Below are 23,165 nucleotides of genomic sequence, written 5' to 3' on the forward strand. Positions count from 1 at the left end.
TTGGGGAATTTAGATTCTCATAGTGACAGGGAGTCATGGAGACATTGTTTTTGAGTGTATACAGGAAAATTTCCAGTACCATGTCAGTGACATACTTGGATGAGAGGGACTAATACACCATCATTACTGAATCTTTTATTCATGTGTACATGCATGGCTATTGAGAATATTACATATGATAACCAAAGGGATAATTGATAATTTTTAATGCTCAAGTGTGACTAAATGGTAAATAAGGGAGTTAAAAGAGCAAAGGTGAAGAGAGAATTTCTGTGGTAACATAGATTGGGTAATATAATTTCAGTAGCCAGGAATCAGGGCTTTTTAATGAGAGGTTCTGTGATATTTACAATGAAGGAGTAGGAACATGGGTACCTCTGTCTTCAAATATGGAGGGAATGTCAAGGAAAGGGGTTTTACCCCTGTATGCCCCACTAAGTTATACTTTCCAACCTTCAAAATTCACAGATGCCAAATCGTTAAAAAACTGATTTAACTTTACAGTTTTAAGGGTATTCATAAAACAATAAAGAAATCTCTTTATAAGTATTTTTCATTTTCTGGTTTTAGTGTAATTTTTTTTTTTTTTTTTATACTTTGTCGCTGTCTCCCGCGTTTGCGAGGTAGCGCAAGGAAACAGACGAAAGAAATGGCCCAACCCCCCCCCCCATACACATGTATATACATACGTCCACACACGCAAATATACATACCTACACAGCTTTCCATGGTTTACCCCAGACGCTTCACATGCCCTGCTTCAATCCACTGACAGCACGTCAACCCCGGTATACCACATCGCTCCAATTCACTCTATTCCTTGCCCTCCTTTCACCCTCCTGCATGTTCAGGCCCCGATCACACAAAATCTTTTTCACTCCATCTTTCCACCTCCAATTTGGTCTCCCTCTTCTCCTTGTTCCCTCCACCTCCGACACATATATCCTCTTGGTCAATCTTTCCTCACTCATCCTCTCCATGTGCCCAAACCACTTCAAAACACCCTCTTCTGCTCTCTCAACCACGCTCTTTTTATTTCCACACATCTCTCTTACCCTTACGTTACTCACTCGATCAAACCACCTCACACCACACATTGTCCTCAAACATCTCATTTCCAGCACATCCATCCTCCTGCGCACAACTCTATCCATAGCCCACGCTTCGCAACCATACAACATTGTTGGAACCACTATTCCTTCAAACATACCCATTTTTGCTTTCCGAGATAATGTTCTCGACTTCCACACATTCTTCAAGGCCCCCAGGATTTTCGCCCCCTCCCCCACCCTATGATCCACTTCCGCTTCCATGGTTCCATCCGCTGCCAGATCCACTCCCAGATATCTAAAACACTTCACTTCCTCCAGTTTTTCTCCATTCAAACTCACCTCCCAATTTTAGTGTAATATGTAGAAAGTTTTGAGATGTTTCAACACAATACTTAAATGTGTGAGTAAAGCCTGAGTATGAGTGGGTTACCACTAAGTATTGCTTATTGTTTGATTTACCCATACAGAAATATTGATTGTTGAATTTTATAAATTTTTGTCTTACATTATAAATCTTTTCCAGTTGTAATCAGTGTCATTCATTGATGATTTTTTTATGACAGCAGAATTATAAAAGTGTAAAATTACCAGATACACCAATCAAAAGCAATATTGTCAAGGTCATTCCATTTCTGACAGTGCTGCTTTCACTAGTTAGAAAAACCCATTTTCCACCTCATCTTGGTCAAGTTTAATGCTAAACTAGTCACTGTCTATAGAATAATAAGAGATAGCCCCATGCTTCAGGAAATAATGGAAGATGGCTTTTCAGACAATACATAGGGAAGGATTAACCTTAGGAAAGAAGTACATACTGGTGTTGATATTATAGTCTTCCAAAGAATTTTAATGATCCTGAACAAATATTCAGCAATAACAATGAAGGAACAATCAAGATAGTATATGAAGCAGTAAAACCTGCACTTCTCTGAAATGGTAAATGATTATGAAGGATTTCATTTTTAAGATTATCATGATGACAAGAGTTTTGAAGAAAAGTCCTTAGAGTGTGTACTGGAAAATTTCTTACACCAGCTTGTCAATGAATTAGATCTTATCTTATCTTATTTAGTGGCTTAGATACTGAGAATGTCATATGATACACCGCTTAGAGAGAGTAACTATGTAATGCTTAAGTTAGTGTGGTAAATGAGATAAATGGACAAAGATGAAAAAAGACTTAAAGAGGTAATACAGTCATGGACACTGCACAGAACCCAGCAGTTTATATGAGAACATGAATTTGGAAACGGATTTTAGTCACCAGGGGCCAAGGCTTTGTGGTGAAAGATTTTATAAACTTTACGTTGGAGTAGAAACATGGCCACAAATATGGGGGAAGTGTTAAGAAAGAGAGAAGAATGATTTCGTAAATGATACCAAAAAGCAATAGAGCATTGAGATATTTTGTGGCAAAGATGCAGGATAAACTCAGCCAGCCAGCCAGTATTTGGAAGTTATAAGAGAGCATGAAATGTATGTAAAACTTTGAAAAGAATACTGTGGACAAGGCTGAGAAAATAAAGTTTTCCATAAATTCATCAGGAGTAAACTCCCTATCAAAGAGGGGCTTAATCTGGCTTAAGGATTTAGGGGGAAGAGGTATTGAGGATGACATGAAGATACATGAGAGACTTAATGAAAAATTCAAAATTATTTTTACAGTGGAAGACACCGTATCCCCAACACCAAAGAGAAGGAATGGGGAGGAGGTTTTTGAGAGCATTTACAGATTGGAGAGAGACATTAAGAGTATACTAAAGAGTCTTGAACCCATACTAAGCTCATGGTCTTATTCAAATTAACCATATGTGCTGAAGATGTGTGCAGATACACTTGATGAACCTCTTTATATTCTATTCAAGATCTTGTTGGAGAAAGGCATAGTCCCAAGGAAGTGGAAATGTGTAAACATCTTACCTATCAGTGTGAAAGGAGACCAGGAACAGCCACTAAGCTACAATTAGGTCTCCTCATCAAGAGTGTTCAGGTGATCTCTTAGGTACTGGAAGATTAATTAGAAAACAGACTTATAACTAAGTGAGAGACAGCATGGTTTCAGAGAAAGGAGGTTCTGTGTATTAGACCTTTTTTGTTTCTACGAAAGTGAGCTCTGTTTTCGACTTCAGAAAAGCTGGGTGGATTGTTTGTATTAAATGCCAGAAAGTACTTGACTCTGTGCCATATGGGATGCTGATTAAGATTCTGAGTCTTGAGGAAAGAATAAAGGGAGCAGGAAATAAGTTGGAGGGATCTTTGTGTGTGTTAACTGGGTCATTGTCCCTGACCAGGCACCAGAGTCCTACATCAGTAGAATAATCAAGAAGTCAAACAGTCTTTTAGCAAATATTAGAATGAAATTCAAGAATATGGATAAGGAATCACAAGTATTCACATCCTACGTATGGCTAAAGCTATAATATGCTTCTCAGATTTTGTCACTGCACCTTGAGAAGCTTGAAGAGCTAATAGAGAAGGTCCAGAGGAGGATGATAAAGATGGTAAAATTAAGACAGATGAGTTACAGTGAAAAGCTAGATGCCTTAAGTTTGCACTCTGTGGATGAGAAAAGACTGAGGGATGACTTGATCATTACCTTTACATCTTTAAACCAGATTGATGACATAGTCATTAAACATGTAGGGATAGAACAACCAGATGACTCTACATGAAGCAAAAAAGCAAGAAATGTTTAAACAAAAATAATATAAGAATGTTGGATTAATGGAATAGATTGAACAAAGACTTGGTAAGAGCAGACCACTACATACAAAAGTTTGAAATATTTCATTATAGAGAATATGCAAGACTATGGGCCTCATGAATGCACCCCCCCCCCTCCCCTTTACAGTACAAATAGATGATTGCAAATAGGTTGTTACATACAAGATTCAGAGGTCTTCAGATCCAGGAATTTCATGATTATATGGGATTCAAAAGGACAGAAATACATTTTGGGAGATTGTGATAGAGAGGAATACTCAGGTGGGCCATGGACTGCTTCTGAAGCACAGAAAATTACTGGGGTAAGAGTAAATCTGCTGTAAAATAAACCAAAACTGCTGAGTGAGATGTAAATAAGCACCATTGAATATTAGTTGTCATATTGCTGGTTAGGAAATCCACTATCCATATATTTTCTAACAATTCTTGAGCTGTACAATACTTAAAACAGGTCTGTATATTGGGAGGCAAGGTTGGTATTTTAAGGCTTTGTGAAATGTATTGAAAAGGGGGAAAATTTAAGTGCTTTTAGTTAAGATCTCTTTTATGTGACAAACATCCGGTTCTCCTCTCTCTGGAATTTTAGTGAAACCTTTGTCACAGCCCTTGATGCTTCCAAATTCTTTGAGTGTAGCATAAATCATGCTTTATAAACTCCCTACCTTATTTTTTTCTGTTACAGCAGTTGTTGATAGAGCAAAGTCCTTCTGCCATCCTATCAATAGTAGTGTTCCTCAGGGTTCAGAGCAAAGTCTTTCTCCTATCCTATCAATATCGGTGTTCCTGAAGGTTCAGTCCTATTCCCAACTCTCATGATCTCAGTGAATGACCTCTTGAGTACTTTTAACCCTATTTACTCTCATGCTGATGTTTTCAACTTACATAGTTCAGTTTACTTTCCCGTCCTTCCTTCTTATACTCATCTCTTTCTGTACTGAGAATTTTCTCTCAGTTCAGTCCCAGGGAAGCAATAACTTAGTTAGATTCACTAGTGCTGAAACATGATGCCTCCCTTTATCTCTTATGTAAGATTCATTCATTGCCCTCTGTTCAGTTTCAGAACACCACAATCCAACCCATAATAACATAAACATGATGGGCATAACCATATCCTTTACTCTGTCTTAGAAATCCCGTATATTCAGCATCACAAAGTCTATTTCCCAAAGCTGAGTGTTGTTTAGGGGCTATAATTATTTTTCTTGTGTGCAGCTATATCGTCCCAACAGGGGTTTCAGTTGCTCTAGTATGGAGTACTACTCACACATCTGGATTGGCTTTTCCTCTACCTCTTTATTAACAAGAGTGGAATCAAGTCTTTCATCTCATTAGCTCACATGATATCATCTCTTTTCAACTATTCCTGTTTGTATGCTGTTGATGCAGCTCTCTTTCTTTAATGTAGGTATTATTTTGGTTACTGTTGTTTATGAGCTCGCAACATGTGCACCTACCTCAAAGGTTTGGGCCTGAGACACATATCTGGCAGCTGCTTCCCATGGTTTCATTGAGGAGACCGATCACTTGAGGACATTCTTTCATGATAACTCTTTCGCACAGATAAATAAGCTGTGGATTCTCTTCCTCCTTTTGTCTTTCTCCCTTCCTATAACTTTTCTGCATTTAAGAGTTAGGTCAACAAAGAACTATGGAGCCCTGATTAATTTCTGCATTTCCTTCTCTCACAGTAATTCTTTCACCCAAGATAGCTTTTGAACAGGGCATGTTTTGCCCATGTCATGCTGGTCACATATTTTCTTTAACACATTAGGCATGGGTTGAGTGTGTGTGTGTGTGTGTGGGTGACTTCAGAGGCTGCATGTACTTTGATTTACTCTGTGGAATCAGGAGCAGCTCTTTGTTGATAGATTTTTTCATACTTGATTGCCATTTCCCATGTTACTGAGGTAGTGACTGGAACAGATGAAGAAAGGCTGCATTTGCTCATATCCATTCTCTCCTTAACTACAAACAGGTCCTACAGACCTTTCCATGCTTTCTCCTGGCTTCTTACATACCCTGATTCAGTCCATTAACAGCACATCGACCTCTTTCACAAAATTCATAAATGTTTCACAAAACTTTATTGTAAGATGATTATCAAATATTTCCATGGTCTTCAATTTTATTATTTCTGTGCTTACTTTGTTTTTCTTTCTAGATCCAAACAAAATGGGAGAGGAAGAAGTCAGAGAAGGGGTAGACAGAAACCTTGGTAAGTTTGTGTGAATTTGAGATAAGAGGATAATCAAAGAAAGCAGTCTAGAGATTTTTATGTATTCGGTTATAAGAATTGGGATAATTGATGTAAGAGAATTGCATTGAATTAAAAGATAAAAGGTGAGATATAAGTGTTTGGTAAAGGATATATTTTACTAGAATGCAGTATACAATGATATTCCCTATTTTTGCTTAGTTTCTGAGTATTGATAATTGTTTTTTTGTATTGTTTTATTAGATTTTGCAGTAAATTACTCGAGCAGTGACCCGAAAGTGTATGTGTGTGTAAATATGTACATAGATGTCATAGGTATAGTGGCCAACCATGGAGAACCCAACTGACCACAGCACTTAGCAACAGAGTGCCTATTTTCCAAATTATTTAAAAATTGTTGAACTAGGTCAATTTCTTTGTTTCCCTTATTTTTTTTATAGAACTATGGGAGTTTCTGAATTATAGAATGTCGTATTAAAGACACTTAACTGTACTTCTGTGGACAGTTGCAGTCTACAGCTTATTGGCACAGGGTATTAGATGGTTCCATGCATTCTTGAGCAATGGTTCCTTTCAGTTGTATGCTTGTGCAGTTATGCATCTTTGTATAATTTGCAGCATGCCAAACAACCATGCATAATTAAAGCAACTTTTTTAGTTATATTCGATTTAGTGCTCAAATTTATCAGATTGTGCATATATGTAGACTTATGTACTGTATCTTTGATGCTGATGAGAGACATCCCCATATTACCATTATTTCATTTAACAAAAAAGAAAAGACTGAAGAACTTTCCTGGATGGTTATGATTATAATGAGCCTTACGATGCAGGGTGTAAGTTGGTGCTACCCATGGGTATAAGGGAATGAGCTTGAAAAGAAAAATTAACAACACAGCATGGTTACACCTTATTCACCTTTTGGTTCACTGCCATTTAAAAGATTCATTTACAAAATGATTATTTCCAACTGCTTAAGTAAAGGTCTTTCATTATCCCAGTCACATATGTATACAGCATGTTTTCTGGTACAGATGCTTTGTACAAGATTTTTTTTTCCTCCATACCTGACACAATTAGGATGCTCTTAAAAGGTATTAGTCAGTCTGAGACATAGAGAGCTATCTATTAAAAGGGGACAGGCCGTCAAAGCATGACCTATTATTATATATGTCATTGCTGTACTCATACATTTCTTAGCATCCTTCATGCAGCATTGAGAAAGAATACACAGAATTAAGATAGTTTTGTACTTTAACTGTGTTTTGGTGTTGATTTACATTAGAGTAATCTTGGAGTATGCATATGATTATTTACAATCTATCAGTATTTGCAGTCTAGATCTTCCTTTGGGTTAGGTGTATAATGTATGATATACATATATATTGTTGTATGAAATACAGTAATGAATGAGACATATAGACCGTTCATGTATGATTGTAATTGTTTGTATCCCATTGAGAAATATCTGTATGTTGTACATTGATACTTGAGGAATTTTTGTGTTGGTAGGGGAAGTGAGAAAGGCTTTGCTTAATACAGTAGTGTATATCTCTGTAGCCTTCAGATGAAAACACGGCCTGTTAAACGGACAGCTGTTTTGACTACTGATCCTCTAACTCCTGTAACTTCTTCAAGTTTATCCCAGAACATAGAACAGTTTAGCAGCCAGTCAAGCCTCGAGTTCTCCATGCATACACCACAGTTTCGTTCAACTCCACAGGCAAGATCTTAAACTTTAGTTTTATACTGATTTTTCAGAGTAAGTGCTCTTAGATATTTAATGGTTATTGTAGTTTTAGGTACATTGTACTGCAATAAACACTTAGAAGTAGCCTCTCATTCAAGTCTAGTATAGCAAAGCTTCAATTGACAACAGTTGTGGTGACCAAGCCTCAGAAGCATATGTAAATGAAAAGCTTGCTAAATATTTTTTTATTTATATACTTGACAGCTATTCTGATATTTATTGTGGACAGTTTGTCTTCGTAACTATTCTCTTAATATTGGACTCTTGCAGTGGTTTAAGGACAATGTCCATGCCTAAGTCCTTTTTACACACAGGATCCTGAAGCTTATTTCCTTTTAGGTAATAATCTTATTGAAGCTGTCTTTCGCTTAGTCCTATCCTCATTACATTTGCTTGGGTGGAATTTCATCAACCAAAGTTTCAGTCCACTCTGAGGTTTGTTTAGGTTTCCCTGTAAGCTGTTGCAATCTTCCTTTACTTTTCAATTTCCTCATGAGTTTTGCTTCATCTGCAGACATATTCAAGGAGGATTCTATACCATCAGGTAAGACATTAGTATAGATCAAGAGGGGTAATGGTCCCACAACTGAACCCTATGGCACTCCTCTGGTTACCTCAACCCATTTGGAAAAGGCTTCCCTAACATGAGTGCTTGTTCCCTCTACTGAGATAATCTATAGCTATTGTAGGAGTTTCCCATATGTTCCTTCCTGGTTATCCAGCTTCTTAATTAGCTTTCCATGTGGTACATTTAAACTCTTTCTGGTTCAAGATACAGACACTTCACCCAGCTTTCCCTTTTGTCCAGGACTGAGCTCAACTCTCTTGTAGAGCTCTTTAAAGGTTAGTTACATATGATCTTCCCCTAAAACCATGCTGTGTCTACCTTAGGAAATTTCTTCTTGGTAGAAAGTCATCCTCATACTTTCTGTTAATCTGTTCCATAACCTTACACACCTCACTCATTAATGAGACCAGTCAGTGGTTCAATGCGTGTTCCCTGTATCATTTCTCTATATATAGGTATGAGGTTTACCTCTCTCTAGTGACATCTTGAACAGTAATACAGATGTTATATCTATTGTATCTGCACACATCTTTAACATATATGATGAAGTTTCATCAGGACCATGAACCTTGAATGATTTAAAGTCTTTTTAGTGTTTTGTAAGCATACTTTCTAGATTTTTTAATGATTTCCAAAACCTTCCTATTCCATCTCACTGATGTCGGGGCTATAGAGTCTTCCACTGGGAAAACATTTTTGAGCTTGTTAATCAGTTACTTTCTCATGAAAAATTTCTTATGTTTTTTATTGTTATTTTACTTTGAAAAAAGTTTTGGAAAGAGGGGCAAGTATGAAGTCTGTTGGGGATGAGAGAGCTTGGGAAGTGAGTCAGTTGTTGTTCACTGATGATACAGCGCTGGTGGCTGATTCATGTGAGAAACTGCAGAAGCTGGTGACAGAGTTTGGTAAAGTGTGTGAAAGAAGAAAGTTAAGAGTAAATGTGAATAAGAGCAAGGTTATTAGGTACAGTAGGGTTGAGGGTCAAGTCAATTGGGAGGTGAGTTTGAATGGAGAAAAACTGGAGGAAGTGAAGTGTTTTAGATATCTGGGAGTGGATCTGGCAGCGGATGGAACCATGGAAGCGGAAGTGGATCATAGGGTGGGGGAGGGGGCGAAAATTCTGGGAGCCTTGAAGAATGTGTGGAAGTCGAGAACATTATCTCGGAAAGCAAAAATGGGTATGTTTCAAGGAATAGTGGTTCCAACAATGTTGTATGGTTGCGAGGCATGGGCTATGGATAGAGTTGTGCGCAGGAGGATGGATGTGCTGGAAATGAGATGTTTGAGGACAATGTGTGGTGTGAGGTGGTTTGATCGAGTAAGTAACGTAAGGGTAAGAGAGATGTGTGGAAATAAAAAGAGCGTGGTTGAGAGAGCAGCAGAGGGTGTTTTGAAATGGTTTGGGCACATGGAGAGAATGAGTGAGGAAAGATTGACCAAGAGGATATATGTGTCGGAGGTGGAGGGAACGAGAAGAGGGAGACCAAATTGGAGGTGGAAAGATGGAGTGAAAAAGATTTTGTGTGATCGGGGCCTGAACATCCAGGAGGGTGAAAGGAGGGCAAGGAATAGAGTGAATTGGAGCGATGTGGTATACCGGGGTTGACGTGCTGTCAGTGGATTGAATCAAGGCATGTGAAGCTTTTGGGGTAAACCATGGAAAGCTGTGTAGGTATGTATATTTGCGTGTTTGGACGTATGTATATACATGTGTATGGGGGTGGGTTGGGCCATTTCTTTCGTCTGTTTCCTTGCGCTACCTTGCAAACGCAGGAGACAGTGGAAAAAAAAAAAAAAAAAAAACTTTGAAAAAAAATTTCAGTATTATATAAGATGATTTACATCTTTCAGGAACATGGAAGAGCATCTCTTCGTAAGAGTTCTACTCAAAGGATGAGGTGCTTGAGAGCAAGTATGTTGATTTAGATATCTTTCTGTCATGATTTACATTTTGAAGGTGAAAATATGTCTGTATAATCTTTGTGCAGATGAACTATCATTTTACTTTTCCCCCCTGACAGTTGCCTCACTGTCAGCATCATATTTTACATTTGAATTTGCTTTACTACACTTTTGTGAAATATTCCATACATGATTTTTTTCCAACTCTTCATCTTTGATCACTCAGGAGATTCTGTATCCATAGATATTGTATATTGCCCCTTTTAAGCAAGGCAACTCCTGCCAAGTCTCTACTACACATCATAGTATGTTCCTGTTGCATCATCCAAACTGACACCATATGTTCCAACAGAGTGAGGAAAAAACAGCTGAAAGAGAGCTTGAAGATCAAACCTCAGTGACACACCCCATTATGAAAAGTACTCTCTTATTCAGAAAGAAGTATGATAACCTTTCTTCCTAGAAAAGGTCTTCCTGTTGTTTGGTCAAAAGTTTCTCAACGATTGTTGTTGTATAATTACCTTTTTAAAGAAAGTAAAATCATTTATTGTGGAAGCTTTGAAAGAAGATTGGGCTTTTTAATTTTCTCATCTGTCTTTCTACTAATTTGATTTGTATCCAAAAGTTTTAAACTTTTCAACTTCCAGTTTTAGAATTAATTTCCCTTATAAATTTCATCTTTTTTCTTCGAATACTGTCCTGAGGGATATGTATATAAATATATATATATTTTTTCATACTTATTTGCCATTTCCCGTGTTAGCCAGATAGTGTTAAGAACAGAGGACCGTGTTTTAGAGGGAATATCCTCACTTCGCCCCCTTCTCTGTTCCTTCTTTTGGAAAGAGTAAAACCGGAGGGGAGGATTTCCAGCCCCCCTGCTCCCTTCCCTTTTAGTTGCCTTCTACGACATGCAGGGAATACGTGGGAAGTATTCTTTTTTCCCTATCCCCAGGGATGATATAAATATACATTATTTTTTTTATTATACTTAGTCGCTGTCTCCCGCGTTAGCAAGGTAGCGGAAGGAAACAGATGAAAGAATGGCCCAACCCACTCACATACACATGTGTATGTGGGTGGGTTGGGCCATTCTTTTGTCTAGGAACCTCTTAATTTTCTGCATTGTGATGGTCAAATTAATGGTCTTTTGCTGCACACTAATTACATTCTATCAGTTTTGGCACCATCTTTGTTGCTTTCTTCTCTTAGTTCTTTGTGGTGATTTAAGTGTTATGACCAAACTTAAGACTCATATTTTACTTTTTGGCTTAATATACACTTCAAAAACTTTGATAACATTTCCTTATTCATGTTCTTAAATGTGATTTAAATGTTTGCCAGGGGACAGTTTGTCTTTACTTGTGTGTGTACACACACATACACGGACCTCCATGGTGTAGAGGTTAGCGTTCCTGACCATCATGCATGCATGGGCCATCTTGGATCAAATCCACATAGGTTCAGATCCTGGTTGTGGCAGATGGTCCACACTTCATCCAGCTATTCATCCTTCTATAGGGTCTGGTTGATAGAATGGATACCTTGCATAGGCTAGGGTTTGTGAGTGTGTGTGTGTGCATGCATAGGAGTTAAGAAATGTACATATATACAGGGTTATAAAGACAATGCACTATAAGTTCAAAACTTTTTCCCCATGTAACTCAAATAGTAATCACACACACACACACACACACACACATAGTCACTCTGGTTGGCAGGACTTTCTTTTTTATCTTTTAAATGTTTTGTTATTACCATACTACATAGAGTAGCTGAAATAATGCAGTCATGATGTGTGAATGCTACAACAGGAAAATGAAATTGAGATTCTACAGAACATCTAAATAAAGCTTTAGTTTTGATTTTTAACTGAACTCATTGCCTTTCAGAATGGAGGAGATAATACTTCAATAAGACAAGAGACCCAGGACTACTCTGGTATGATCATATATATTTTTTTTTACTTACATTATTTTAGGAACAAAAGGAGTATTCTCAAAACAGATATTTCTTTTATTTTTTGAATGAATTTCCACTCTTTTAGTACATTATTGTTCTGCAGTTTGTTTTCATTTGACAATGTGGTTTTCATTGTTAAAGTTTTAGTTTTGTTTTGATCACTGGGTCCATTTACTTGTAAACAGGTGAGAAAAATCTCCTTCCTTTGAGTTCAAGTCAGTTACATTTGTGTTTAAATTTACTTTTCATTACCTTTAGCCTTGAAATTACAGGTAAAAAATGGGTACCTGGTATAAGTTGGTTTATATCCATATCTATCAGTTACCATAGTTTTATTATTATTATTATCCTTGGCAAATGCTGAAGCTAGGATTGAAGAGTTGCAAATCATACAGAATGTTGCCTTTTTTACTTAGTTTAATACATTCTAAAGTGTATTTATTTTTGTAAAAGATACAGTAGAATTTCTGTATTTTTTTTGTACAAGACTCTAATAATATCTATTTTTGTAAAAAAAAAAAAAAAAAAAAAAAAAAAAAAATGCTCCTGGAATATCAAAATCATCATGTACATGGAAATGGTTTTAGTTTTGAACTTTATTATTTTACTAACAATTTGGAAATTTTTAAACTCAATTAATTCTGAAGGATATGAAAACAGCACAAAAAAAAATTTATTTATTATTTCATGTCAGGTGAATACAAATACATGTAAGACCTTCAAAGATCACAAGAAAAAAGTCTCCAAGAATAACAGTAAATAAATGTAAGACCTGGAAAGCATTTCCTACATTAACCTTAACAAACATCTTTGTCTAAGTAATATCACTTTTTACCCTCAACCATTATTATGTGATATCCAAACTTTGTTTTCACAGGTGGGTCAGTATAATTAGGATTAGCTAGAGATGATACTGGCAGGGCAAAGGCAGCATCCTGAAAAGGGCCAACCATTGAACCACGTGTCATCCATCCAAGGTCACCCTAAAGATGAAAATAATAATTAATACATATCAATACAAATATTATAAATATTTCTTTCTGCAAACATGGTTGGCTCACAGGAAATCTTTTTCCTGTAGATTCTGTCAACAACACTTTCACAAGTTCACTTTTATACTCTTCAAACTATTTCTCTATTATCACATTATATTTTAAAATTATAACTGGCATTCTCAACTTTTTTCTGTATCATCTCTGTGCCTTCTCTTTACTTGATCAGCCAATTGATCCACAATATCTTATTTACTTTTTTATGCTGTCATTTCTAGAGATGTTGCACATAGGAAGCCTAATTAAGAGGATCTTTCCTGACAGAAGTGGAAACCAAATAACAATGAAGAGCAAGAGGCTTTGAAGTTAAAGGGTCTGAACATACATAACAGATGGTAGGTAAAAACCTAGAATGTCTTAATAGAAACATCTCCAGTATCCTCCCCATACATAACACTTATTCAATATTCTCCAATATATGTTTAGTGTGTGTGCAATATTTCAACATATGCACATTTATGTTATTTACCAAAAATTCTGTGCTTTTGTATAAAACAGTACACTAGTGTTGTATTTCCTCAGTATTTTTAATTTGGGTTTTCTGAAGTCGTGGCTGAGTAAATTACCCCCAATTACTTTCACGAAATGCACATAAAGCTCATGTTCTTGAAGCCAGTTAGGCAGAAGTACTAAAATTTGTTAGCTACAACTGAAGGTGATTACAAGCATTCAAAACCTAGGTCAGAATTTCTTCTCAGCTATTTTCTCCTATATTTTTCTGAATAAGTATGTAAATACTGATTCAAGCATTAGGTAAGAACCAACTGAAGAGAAATGAATAAAATTCTAAATCTAAATGGAAAAAAAATTCATCCAATCATTCACTTATTTATAAACTGAATGTTGTGTACCATAGGGGATGGGAAGTATTTGGGAGCTGGGTAAGATTTCCGTTACTTTTCAGCTGTTTTTATATTTTTCTGAATATCTAAAGAGGTACCTTGATTACTGATGCTTTGTTTTAACATTCTCTTTTTCAAAATTTCCCCTATTTTAGCCAAAGTTTGAGAGTCCTTGACTCATAATGTTTGGAAAAAAGGTATAAAGGTATCTCAAGAGATAGTGGAAAGATGGAGTGAAAAATATTTTGAGTGATCGGGGCCTGAACATGCAGGAGGGTGAAAGGCGGGCAAGAAATAGAGTGAATTGGATCGATGTGGTATACCGGGGTTGACGTGCTGTCAGTGGATTGAATCAGGGCATGTGAAGCGTCTGGGGTAATCCATGGAAAGTGTGTGGGGCCTGGACGTGGAAAGGGAGCTGTGGTTTCGGGCATTATTGCATGACAGCTAGAGACTGAGTGTGAACGAATGGGGCCTTTGTTGTCTTTTCCTAGCGCTACCTCGCACACATGAGGGGGGAGGGGGATGGTATTCCATGTGTGGCAAGATGGCGATGGGAATGAATAAAGGCAGACAATGTGAATTGTGTGCATGGGTATATATGTATGTGTCTGTGTGTGTATATATATGTGTACATTGAGATGTATAGGTATGTATATTTGCGTGTGAGGACGTGTATGTATATACGTGTGTATGGGGGTGGGTTGGGCCATTTCTTTCGTCTGTTTCCTTGCGCTACCTCGCAAATGCGGGAGACAGCGACAAAGCAAAATAAAAAATAATAAAAGAGATAGTGTTGGTAATGTGGACAAGCACTCAAGAAAAATCATGAATTTGGATATGAAGATAAGGGTATGAAGTGTGTTGAGACTGGTTATTGTACCATGCGATTACCAAATTAACTGGTGAGTATTGTAACTTGCTGTATTTTTGTCATTATCGATAAAGAAAAAATTTTGAAAACTAATTTATGACAGTTTTCATTTATACACAATCATTATTTCTACTGTTATCAGTATCTTTATAAAGCCCTCTTATATTGCTTATAGGTGAGCAATGCTGCTATCTGGCACATATATCCACTGCAGCCATTATAAATTATTTAACTGCTGTTTCTGATAGGCATTCAGTCCTTAGTAAAGCGCTCCTGGGTGTAATCAAGGTATCTGTAATTAGTAATTAATTAATTTATTAGGTCAGAATTTATGGATGGAAATTGTGCAGAAAAAAGATATATGAGAAGTACCCATTAATGTATCATTCAGTTTTTCACACCCTAAGGTACAGTTGTGAGGGTTGGCTGGCATATTTCTGTGGGTGGCTTTTTACTTTTTTAACTTTTCTTGAGGCAGGAAAGAAAGCAAGTTGGATGGTAGATATACCTGCTTAAATTTTCACTCCAATCCTTGCAGTCAATCAAAAGCTGTCAAGTAAACATGAAAATATCATGACCTCTGAAGATAGGGCTGTGAGGGTAGGTCATGATATGTCACCTTATGGTGGAAAACATTTGTAGATTGTATCATCCCAATCCCTGCTTTGGTTCTGAAGTTCTAGAGCAGGTATAAGAAAAGCAATAACTGCTATTGTGACTTTGACCTTTGGATGGGTCACAGCACATCATCTGATGGTTAGTAATACTGGTTCCAACTAAAATTCCAACCCCCCTAGTATCAAAGTTCTGGTGTGAAAATAAAAAATACCATGACCCCTGATGTGAACAATATGATCACCAGCCATAACTGATCTTGATGGCACATCATCTGCTGAAGGATAATACTTCTGAAAAGTGACATCCCAGCCCCCGATTTTTTCTAAAGTTAGAGAGCAGAAACAAAGCATATCATGAATCATGACCACAGCTGTGAGCTTGAGACTGAAGGTATGACCCAGGTGAATGAGCCATATTATACCATGGTCAGTACTATCAAGAGTAAAATTGAATCCACTCCCCTTACTGGTTTTCAAGACATGCATTTAGTGAAAGTGTGATGAATATATGGACAATGGTGTTTACTGTAGGTACCTGCTCTTCAAGCTGGAGGAAGGAATGTGTAACCTGAATTATTCTCCATCTAACTTACTTTATGAGGACTAGTTTAAATGGAGAAACCATTACAAAAGCACAAGTATAACATGCATGCAATAAATTATTTTAGCAAAACCAAAAGAATATTTACAATGAGCAAAGGGATGATTAAAAACACTTACACCACTACGAGCTTTATCTTCAGAGTACTCAGCAGCCACTTCATTAAACTTCATACCAGCCTTTAACTTCTCCAGAGCTTCTAGACTTTTACTTTGCTTTTCACACAAGATATGCCGAACCTGGGTGGAAAAAAATTATGAAATTATAACTATACATTGCATAACATATCACAGTAAAGAGAGTTTCTAATTGATCAAGCACCACAAAGATTTCAAGTCAATTTAGCAAGTTCAGGAGGTAAAATCACTTGAACTTAAGTGAGCATACATGAACCTAAAATTACTTCATTCTCCAATATACAATTAAATAACACTGTGGAAATAAAAAGAGAAAAAGTTACAAAGCAAAAAGTAGACAATACACTATGTTGACAAGTAAAAGTATATGAGTATTAAATAAATGAGGAGAAACCTAATATTCATAATTTTTCCACTGTGTTAGTCAACAAATATGATTCCAAAATACACAGGTTTTGCAATATTTTGTGCAAAAGGGAATACGAAATTGCATGAAACTTAGCTGAGCAAAGTTCATGTGATCAAGTATGATAATAGTAATAAAAAATCTTAGTGAAATCTTTAACTTATATAACACATATAGTCAGGGAAGATTAATAATTATTTACATATTCTGAGAAGTAATGGGAAAATTTGGTACTAGATGTAATTGCCATATATTGCACAACTGATAAACTGCATTTTTAAAAATATTTTTTTGACACAATTCTTATTTGTAGGTTCTAACCTAATGCATTAAATCAATATTTATCTACATATTCAGCAAAATTTTTGTAGGTCACATCAGCATTTTCTTTGTTATCTAGTTTCAACATTCATCTCATAATGGTGGTAATATGTGAAAGAGTGTAAAGAAGTTACCCCGAGACTGCTATGGTGGTAATGTGTGAAAGAAAGTAAAGAAGTTAGCCTGAGACTGCTGTGAGTGAAAATGAGTGTTTTATCTGCTTTTATAAACATACCCTTTTCCGAAGCAGACAGCTTATTTGATATACTTCAAATCTTAAAACACATATAGATCTTTCACAAAGCTTCTGTAGTTTCAATGTGAAGCTAAAGTGAAATGCTATTAGACTTTCTGTAGATGTTTTAACACAGATTTTGATTAAAATACTAATGGTTTCCTTACGCTCTTGATAATTGTTATAATGTGCTTTAAGGTTACAATTTTCCTTTGTTAATAACCCATCCCTCTTTGTGGATCTTACAATTTCCCTGAAATTCAAAGCTCTCCCCACTCTGTAGGGTTCTTCACCTTGAAGTAAGAGTCACAGGTAAATGTAAATTATCACACTTTAAATCAACTAAACAGAGTGTATGAAATTCCCACTGGTAAAAACTCATGCCAATTTGTGGGTCTTAAAATTTCCCTTAAATTCAAAGCCCTTCCCTTTCTTGGGGGCTTCTCCTTTAAGTAAGATGAGCCATGGGTGAATATCTATAACCCCTTTTTTGTCCACTCAGCAGTGTAAGAAATCACATGGTATAACTTTCCTCAACTGCTAAGTTACCAAATATTATATTCAGAATCATGCTGTGCAGCTGATGCTGTGAGTTCTAAATTCTATACTACGCCTGCCTAAGAAGATTGGTAAAGTATCCCTGTAGGGACACCTAAAAAAAAAAAAAAATTGAAAGAAATGCATATCAATGAAATCCATCTGCAGCTTTACATTATATGCTGAGATAAGAGATAATAGTGCGAGGTTTATGATATGATAAAATGTTGGGTAAAAGGGAAACGCTTCTTGAAATCAATAGTGCGAGGTTTATGATAATATGAGAAAATGTTGGGTAAAAGGGAAACACTTCTAGAAGTCAAAAGAACCTATGAAATCCTCACCTACCTTTCCCAAGCAACCTAAATTTTTAGAGCTTATTTAGGAAAAAGAATGTGAATGTTATGATGGCACTTGCATTCATTTGCTGAGAATTTTATTCGTTGTGTGATTAAAGTTCACTAAGTTTGTTTACTTCCCACGATTAGGATATTATCTTTGGTATATTTCGAGTATGAATATAAAGTAAAGCTAGGCCCCTAGGGTAGGTTTTCATGCCAGTAATACCAGTATTTCCCTACTTTTACCTTATATTTTACAAGATTATTGTACCCCTAATAAAGCTTTTCCAGGGCCTTTTTATGCTTTATATCTTTATGCTTTACATTTTGTTGGTGCACCTAAAATGATGCCTTACCACAAAATCACTCAGTTTTCGTGCCTGCCTTTGTCATTCACCCTGAGATTTTGAGAAATATGCCAAGGTTAATGTAGAGAGCCGGAGGTAACCCTGTGGGACGAGTAGTTGTTTGGGGAACTGGGCTGCTACCTCTTGGGTGTCGTGTTTCTTGATGTTTTACTGCAATTACCTTGACAGTAATTACCATGGATGGATCCTATACATTTCGAAAACGAGTTGAAGACTGTGATCCTAAATCTCTTTTAGCAGAGGCGCTTTGTTAACATCAAAGTGCTTCATTGACATTTAAGATAACCGAACATTTATGCATTACTTTATCAACCTCAAGTAATTTTTTACTGTGGGATTCTGCCATAAAAAAAATGAATGCACTTATAAATCACGCAACTCGGAGAGACCATCAATATAAGAATTTCCTCCAGATCTAGGTTATTTAAGTTTGCCTTTCAGTAAAACGTACCCAGCTGTATTCTTTCAGCGGAAGGTTGAAATTCTGCGTAAATACCAACCTCATGAGTCGAGCCTTGAATCGGTCTTACCTTGACAGACGTTCCTCCCTTCTTCTCCTTGGCTGCGCCACCGCCACTCGCCTCACTCTTTTCTCCTTTCGAACTTTTGCCGCCTCCTCCACCCTTACCAGCACCACCTTTTTTCCCTCCACCCATCCCTCAGTACCTTCAATTTACAAATCTTCCTTTTCTGTCCTTAAGAATCGTCAGTGTGTGACCATCTTCTGTGGTAGTGACGGAAGGTAAACACTGCAGTTGCGCTATAGTGTAGCGCAAACCATTTTGCTGCCGGTAGATTATACAAACTTTTAAAGATTAACTGTTGAAATTAAACTTTACTATCAAAATAAGTATCTTTTTCATAGATGAATCTGGTTCATTTTACATCGTGACGTTCATCATAATTTCTGTACCATTTAACATCTTTTCAAAACCGCTGGATATTAGCAGATGTACCAAATATTTATTGATTTTTTTTTTTAATTTCCGGTGATTCTAGTCTAAAAAAAAATTGCTCCCGATGTTTCTCAGGACTTCCCTTCCCTTCCAACAGCCAAAAGTGCGCTACTACCAGTAGCATGAAAATGAGACTCCAATGAAGTAAGGAGTTCTTTGACTAAACTGTACTTTCAAAAATACAGCCCCGCCAAGGATGAGTTTTTACTGGTAGTGTAACCTCATGCAGGCAGCGCCCGGTAGCGCACAGACATAGGATAGTGGGTGATTGCTGATTTCTATTTGTTTTACAGTTCTGTTTCCCCGTCCTCTTGGCTAAATATTGTTATACGTGATCGCCGTGGTGGTGTGCAAAGTGAGAGGGTTAGGGAGAATGATTTGGTAAACAGAGAAGAGGTACTAAAAGCTTTGCGGAAGATGAAAGCCGGCAAGGCAGCGGTTTTGGATGGTATTGCAGTGGAATTAATTAAAAAAGGGGGTGACTGTATTGTTGACTGGTTGGTAAGGTTATTTGATGTATGTATGACTCATGGTGAGGTGCCTGAGGATTGGCGAAATGCTTGCATAGTGCCATTGTACAAAGGCAAAGGGGATAAAGGTGAGTGCTCAAATTACAGAGGTATAAGTTTGTTGGGTATTCCTGGTAAATTATATGGGAGGGTATTGATTGAGAGGGTGAAGGCATGTACAGAGTATCAGATTGGAGAAGAGCAGTGTGGTTTCAGAAGTGGTAGAGGATGTGTGGATCAGGTGTTTGCTTTGAAGAATGTATGTGAGAAATACTTAGAAAAGCAAATGGATTTGTATGTAGCATTTATGGATCTGGAGAAGGCATATGATAGAGTTGATAGAGATGCTCTGTGGAAGGTATTAAGAATATATGGTGTGGGAGACAAGTTGTTTGAAGCAGTGAAAAGTTTTTATCGAGGACGTAAGGCATGTGTACGTGTAGGAAGAGGGGAAGGTGATTGGTTCTCAGTGAATGTATGTGTGCGACAGAGGATGTGTGATGTCTCCATGGTTGTTTAATTTGTTTATGGTTGGGGATGTTAGGGAGGTGAATGCAAGAGTTTTGGAAAGAGGGGCAAGTGTGCAGTCTGTTGTGGATGAGATAGCTTGGGAAGTGAGTCAGTTGTTGTTCGCTGATGATACAGCGCTGGTGGCTGATTCGTGTGAAAAACTGCAGAAGTTGGTGACTGAGTTTGGTAAAGTGTGTGAAAGAAGAAAGCTGAGAGTAAATGTGAATAAGAGCAAGGTTATTAGGTACAGTAGGGTTAAGGGTCAAGTTAATTGGGAGGTAAGTTTGAATGGAGAAAAACTGGAGGAAGTGAAGTGTTTTAGATATCTGGGAGTGGATTTGGCAGCGGATGGAACCATGAAAGCAGAAGTGAATCACAGGTGGGGGAGGAAGCGAAAGTTCTGGGAGCGCTGAAGAATGTGTGGAAGTCGAGAACATTATCTCGGATAGCAAAAATGGGTATGTTTGAGGAACAGTGGTCCCAACAATGTTATATGGTTGTGAGGCGTGGGCTATAGATAGAGTTGTGCGGAGGAGGGTGGATGTGCTGGAAATGAGATGTTTTAGGACATGGTGTGAGGTGGTTTGATCGAGTAAGTAATGATAGGGTAAGAGAGATGTGTGGTAATAAAAAGAGTGTGGTTGAGAGAGCAGAAGAGGGTGTTTTGAAATGGTTTGGTCACATGGAGAGAATGAGTGAGGAAAGATTGACCAAGAGGATATATGTGTCGGAGGTGGAGGGAACGAGGAGAAGTGGGAGACCAAATTGGAGGTGGAAAGATGGAGTGAAAAAGACTTTGAGTGGTCGGGGCCTGAACATGCAGAAGGGTAAAAGGCATGTAAGGAATAGAGTGAATTGGAACGATATGGTATACCGGGGTGGACGTGCTGTCAATGAATTGAACCAGGGCATGTGAAGCGCCTAGGGTACACCATGGAAATGTCTGTGGGGCCTGGATGTGGAAAGGGAGCTGTGGTTTCGGTGCATTGTTACATGACAGCTAGAGACTGAGTGTGAACGAATGTGGCCTTTGTTGTATTTTCCTAGCGCTACCTCGCGCACATTTGGGGGGAGGGGGTTGTTATTTCATGTGTGGCTGGGTGGCGATGGGAATGAATAAAGGCAGACTATGAATTACGTACATGTTTCTATATGTATATGTCTGTGTCTGTATATATATGTATACGTTGAGATGTATAGGTATGCATATTTGCGTGTGTGGACGTGTATGTATATACATGTTTATGTGGGTGGGTTGGGCCATTCTTTCGTCTGTGTCCTTGCGCTACCTCGCTGACGCGGGAGACAGCGACAAAGCAAAATGAATAAGAATGAATGATATATATATATATATATATATATATATATATATATATATATATATATATATATATATATATATATATATATATATATATGTGGAAATAAAAAGAGCGTGGTTGAGAGAGCTGAAGAGGGTGTTTTGAAATGGTTTGGGCACATGGAGAGAATGAGTGAGGAAAGATTGACCAAGAGGATATATGTGTCGGAGGTGGAGGGAACGAGGAGAAGAGGGAGACCAAATTGGAGGTGGAAAGATGGAGTGAAAAAGATTTTGTGTGATCGGGGCCTGAACATGCAGGAGGGTGAAAGGAGGGCAAGGAATAGAGTGAACTGGAGCGATGTGGTATACCGGGGTTGGCGTACTGTCAGTGGATTGAATCAGGGCATGTGAAGCGTCTGGGGTAAACCAAGGAAAGGTGTGTAGGTATGTATATTTGCGTGTGTGGACGTATGTATATACATGTGTATGGGGGTGGGTTGGGCCATTTCTTTCGTCTGTTTCCTTGCGCTACCTTGCAAACGCGGGAGACAGCGACAAAAAAAAAGAAAAAAAAAATATATATATATATATATATATATATATATATATATATATATATATATTTACTTGCTCGCCTCCACTCTGCCCCATAGGAAACAATATCGCCACCCCTTGCGTCAGCGTAATAACGACAGGAAACAAACGAAGGCCACATCCGTTCACATCTATTCTCTAGCTGTCATGTGTATTGCCCCGAAACAACAGCTCCCTATCCAGATCCAGCCCCCATAGACCTCCAGACGTTTCACACGCTCTGGTTCAGTTCATTAACAGAACGTGGACCCCAGTATACCACATCGTTCCAATTCGCTCTATTCCGTGCTCCGCTTTCACCGTCCTGCATGTTCAGGCCCCGATCGCTCAAAATCCTTTTCACTGCATTCTTCTACCTCCAGTTTGGTCTCCCGCTTCTCCTTGTTCCCTCCGCTTCTGACACTAATATCCTCTTTGTCAACCTTTCCTCACTCAGTTTGTCCATATGTTCAAACCACTTCAACACACCTTCTTTTGCTCTCTCTCAACCACACTTTTTATTGCCACACTTCCCTGTTGCCCTTTCATTACTTACTCGGTCAAACCACCTGACACCACATATTGTCCTCAAGTATTTCACTTCCAACGCATCTACCTTCCCCTGCACAACCCCATCTATAGCTCATACCTATATGTTGAGGATGGTTGGAACGACGACGTACAGCATCTCACGGTGTGTGACGATGACTTGTCTTCTGCCCCACCTACCAGCACCAACTCCTCCCCATGATCAACACTCTCTCTTCTTCTCATACTCCATTATTCTACCTCCTTCCATTTTTCTCGAGA

At 37.7% G+C, this 23,165-nt stretch overlaps 2 protein-coding genes across 4 annotated transcripts in view; one reads left to right on the forward strand and one right to left on the reverse strand.

Annotated features, from left to right (window-relative positions):
• The window catches only part of SA1 (stromal antigen), a 171,269-nt gene extending 158,885 nt beyond the window's left edge, over window positions 1–12,384 (forward strand). For 2 of the 3 annotated variants that reach the window (XM_071668063.1, XM_071668066.1), the window contains 3 exons: window positions 5,938–5,991; window positions 7,552–7,714; window positions 12,104–12,384. In XM_071668063.1, the coding sequence (XP_071524164.1) occupies window positions 5,938–5,991; window positions 7,552–7,714; window positions 12,104–12,238 (352 nt within the window). In that variant the 3' untranslated portion in view covers window positions 12,239–12,384. Of the gene's footprint in view, window positions 1–5,937; window positions 5,992–7,551; window positions 7,715–10,160; window positions 10,222–12,103 lie in introns of all 3 variants that reach the window. The other variant, XM_071668065.1, reaches the window with a different exon arrangement.
• Window positions 12,385–12,837: 453 nt separating this feature from the next.
• Window positions 12,838–19,297, reverse strand: LOC139752143 (peptidyl-prolyl cis-trans isomerase NIMA-interacting 4). The gene is made up of 3 exons (XM_071668068.1): window positions 19,035–19,297; window positions 16,279–16,398; window positions 12,838–13,156 (listed from the first exon to the last, which is right to left on the reverse strand). Exons 1-3 carry the CDS (start codon window positions 19,158–19,160, stop codon window positions 12,998–13,000), a joined length of 405 nt encoding a protein of 134 aa, XP_071524169.1. The 5' UTR covers window positions 19,161–19,297; the 3' UTR covers window positions 12,838–12,997.
• Between the last annotated feature and the right edge of the window lie 3,868 nt (window positions 19,298–23,165).

Source organism: Panulirus ornatus, chromosome 12 (genome assembly GCF_036320965.1).
Source record: "Panulirus ornatus isolate Po-2019 chromosome 12, ASM3632096v1, whole genome shotgun sequence".
In the NCBI taxonomy this organism is placed as follows: domain Eukaryota; kingdom Metazoa; phylum Arthropoda; class Malacostraca; order Decapoda; family Palinuridae; genus Panulirus; species Panulirus ornatus.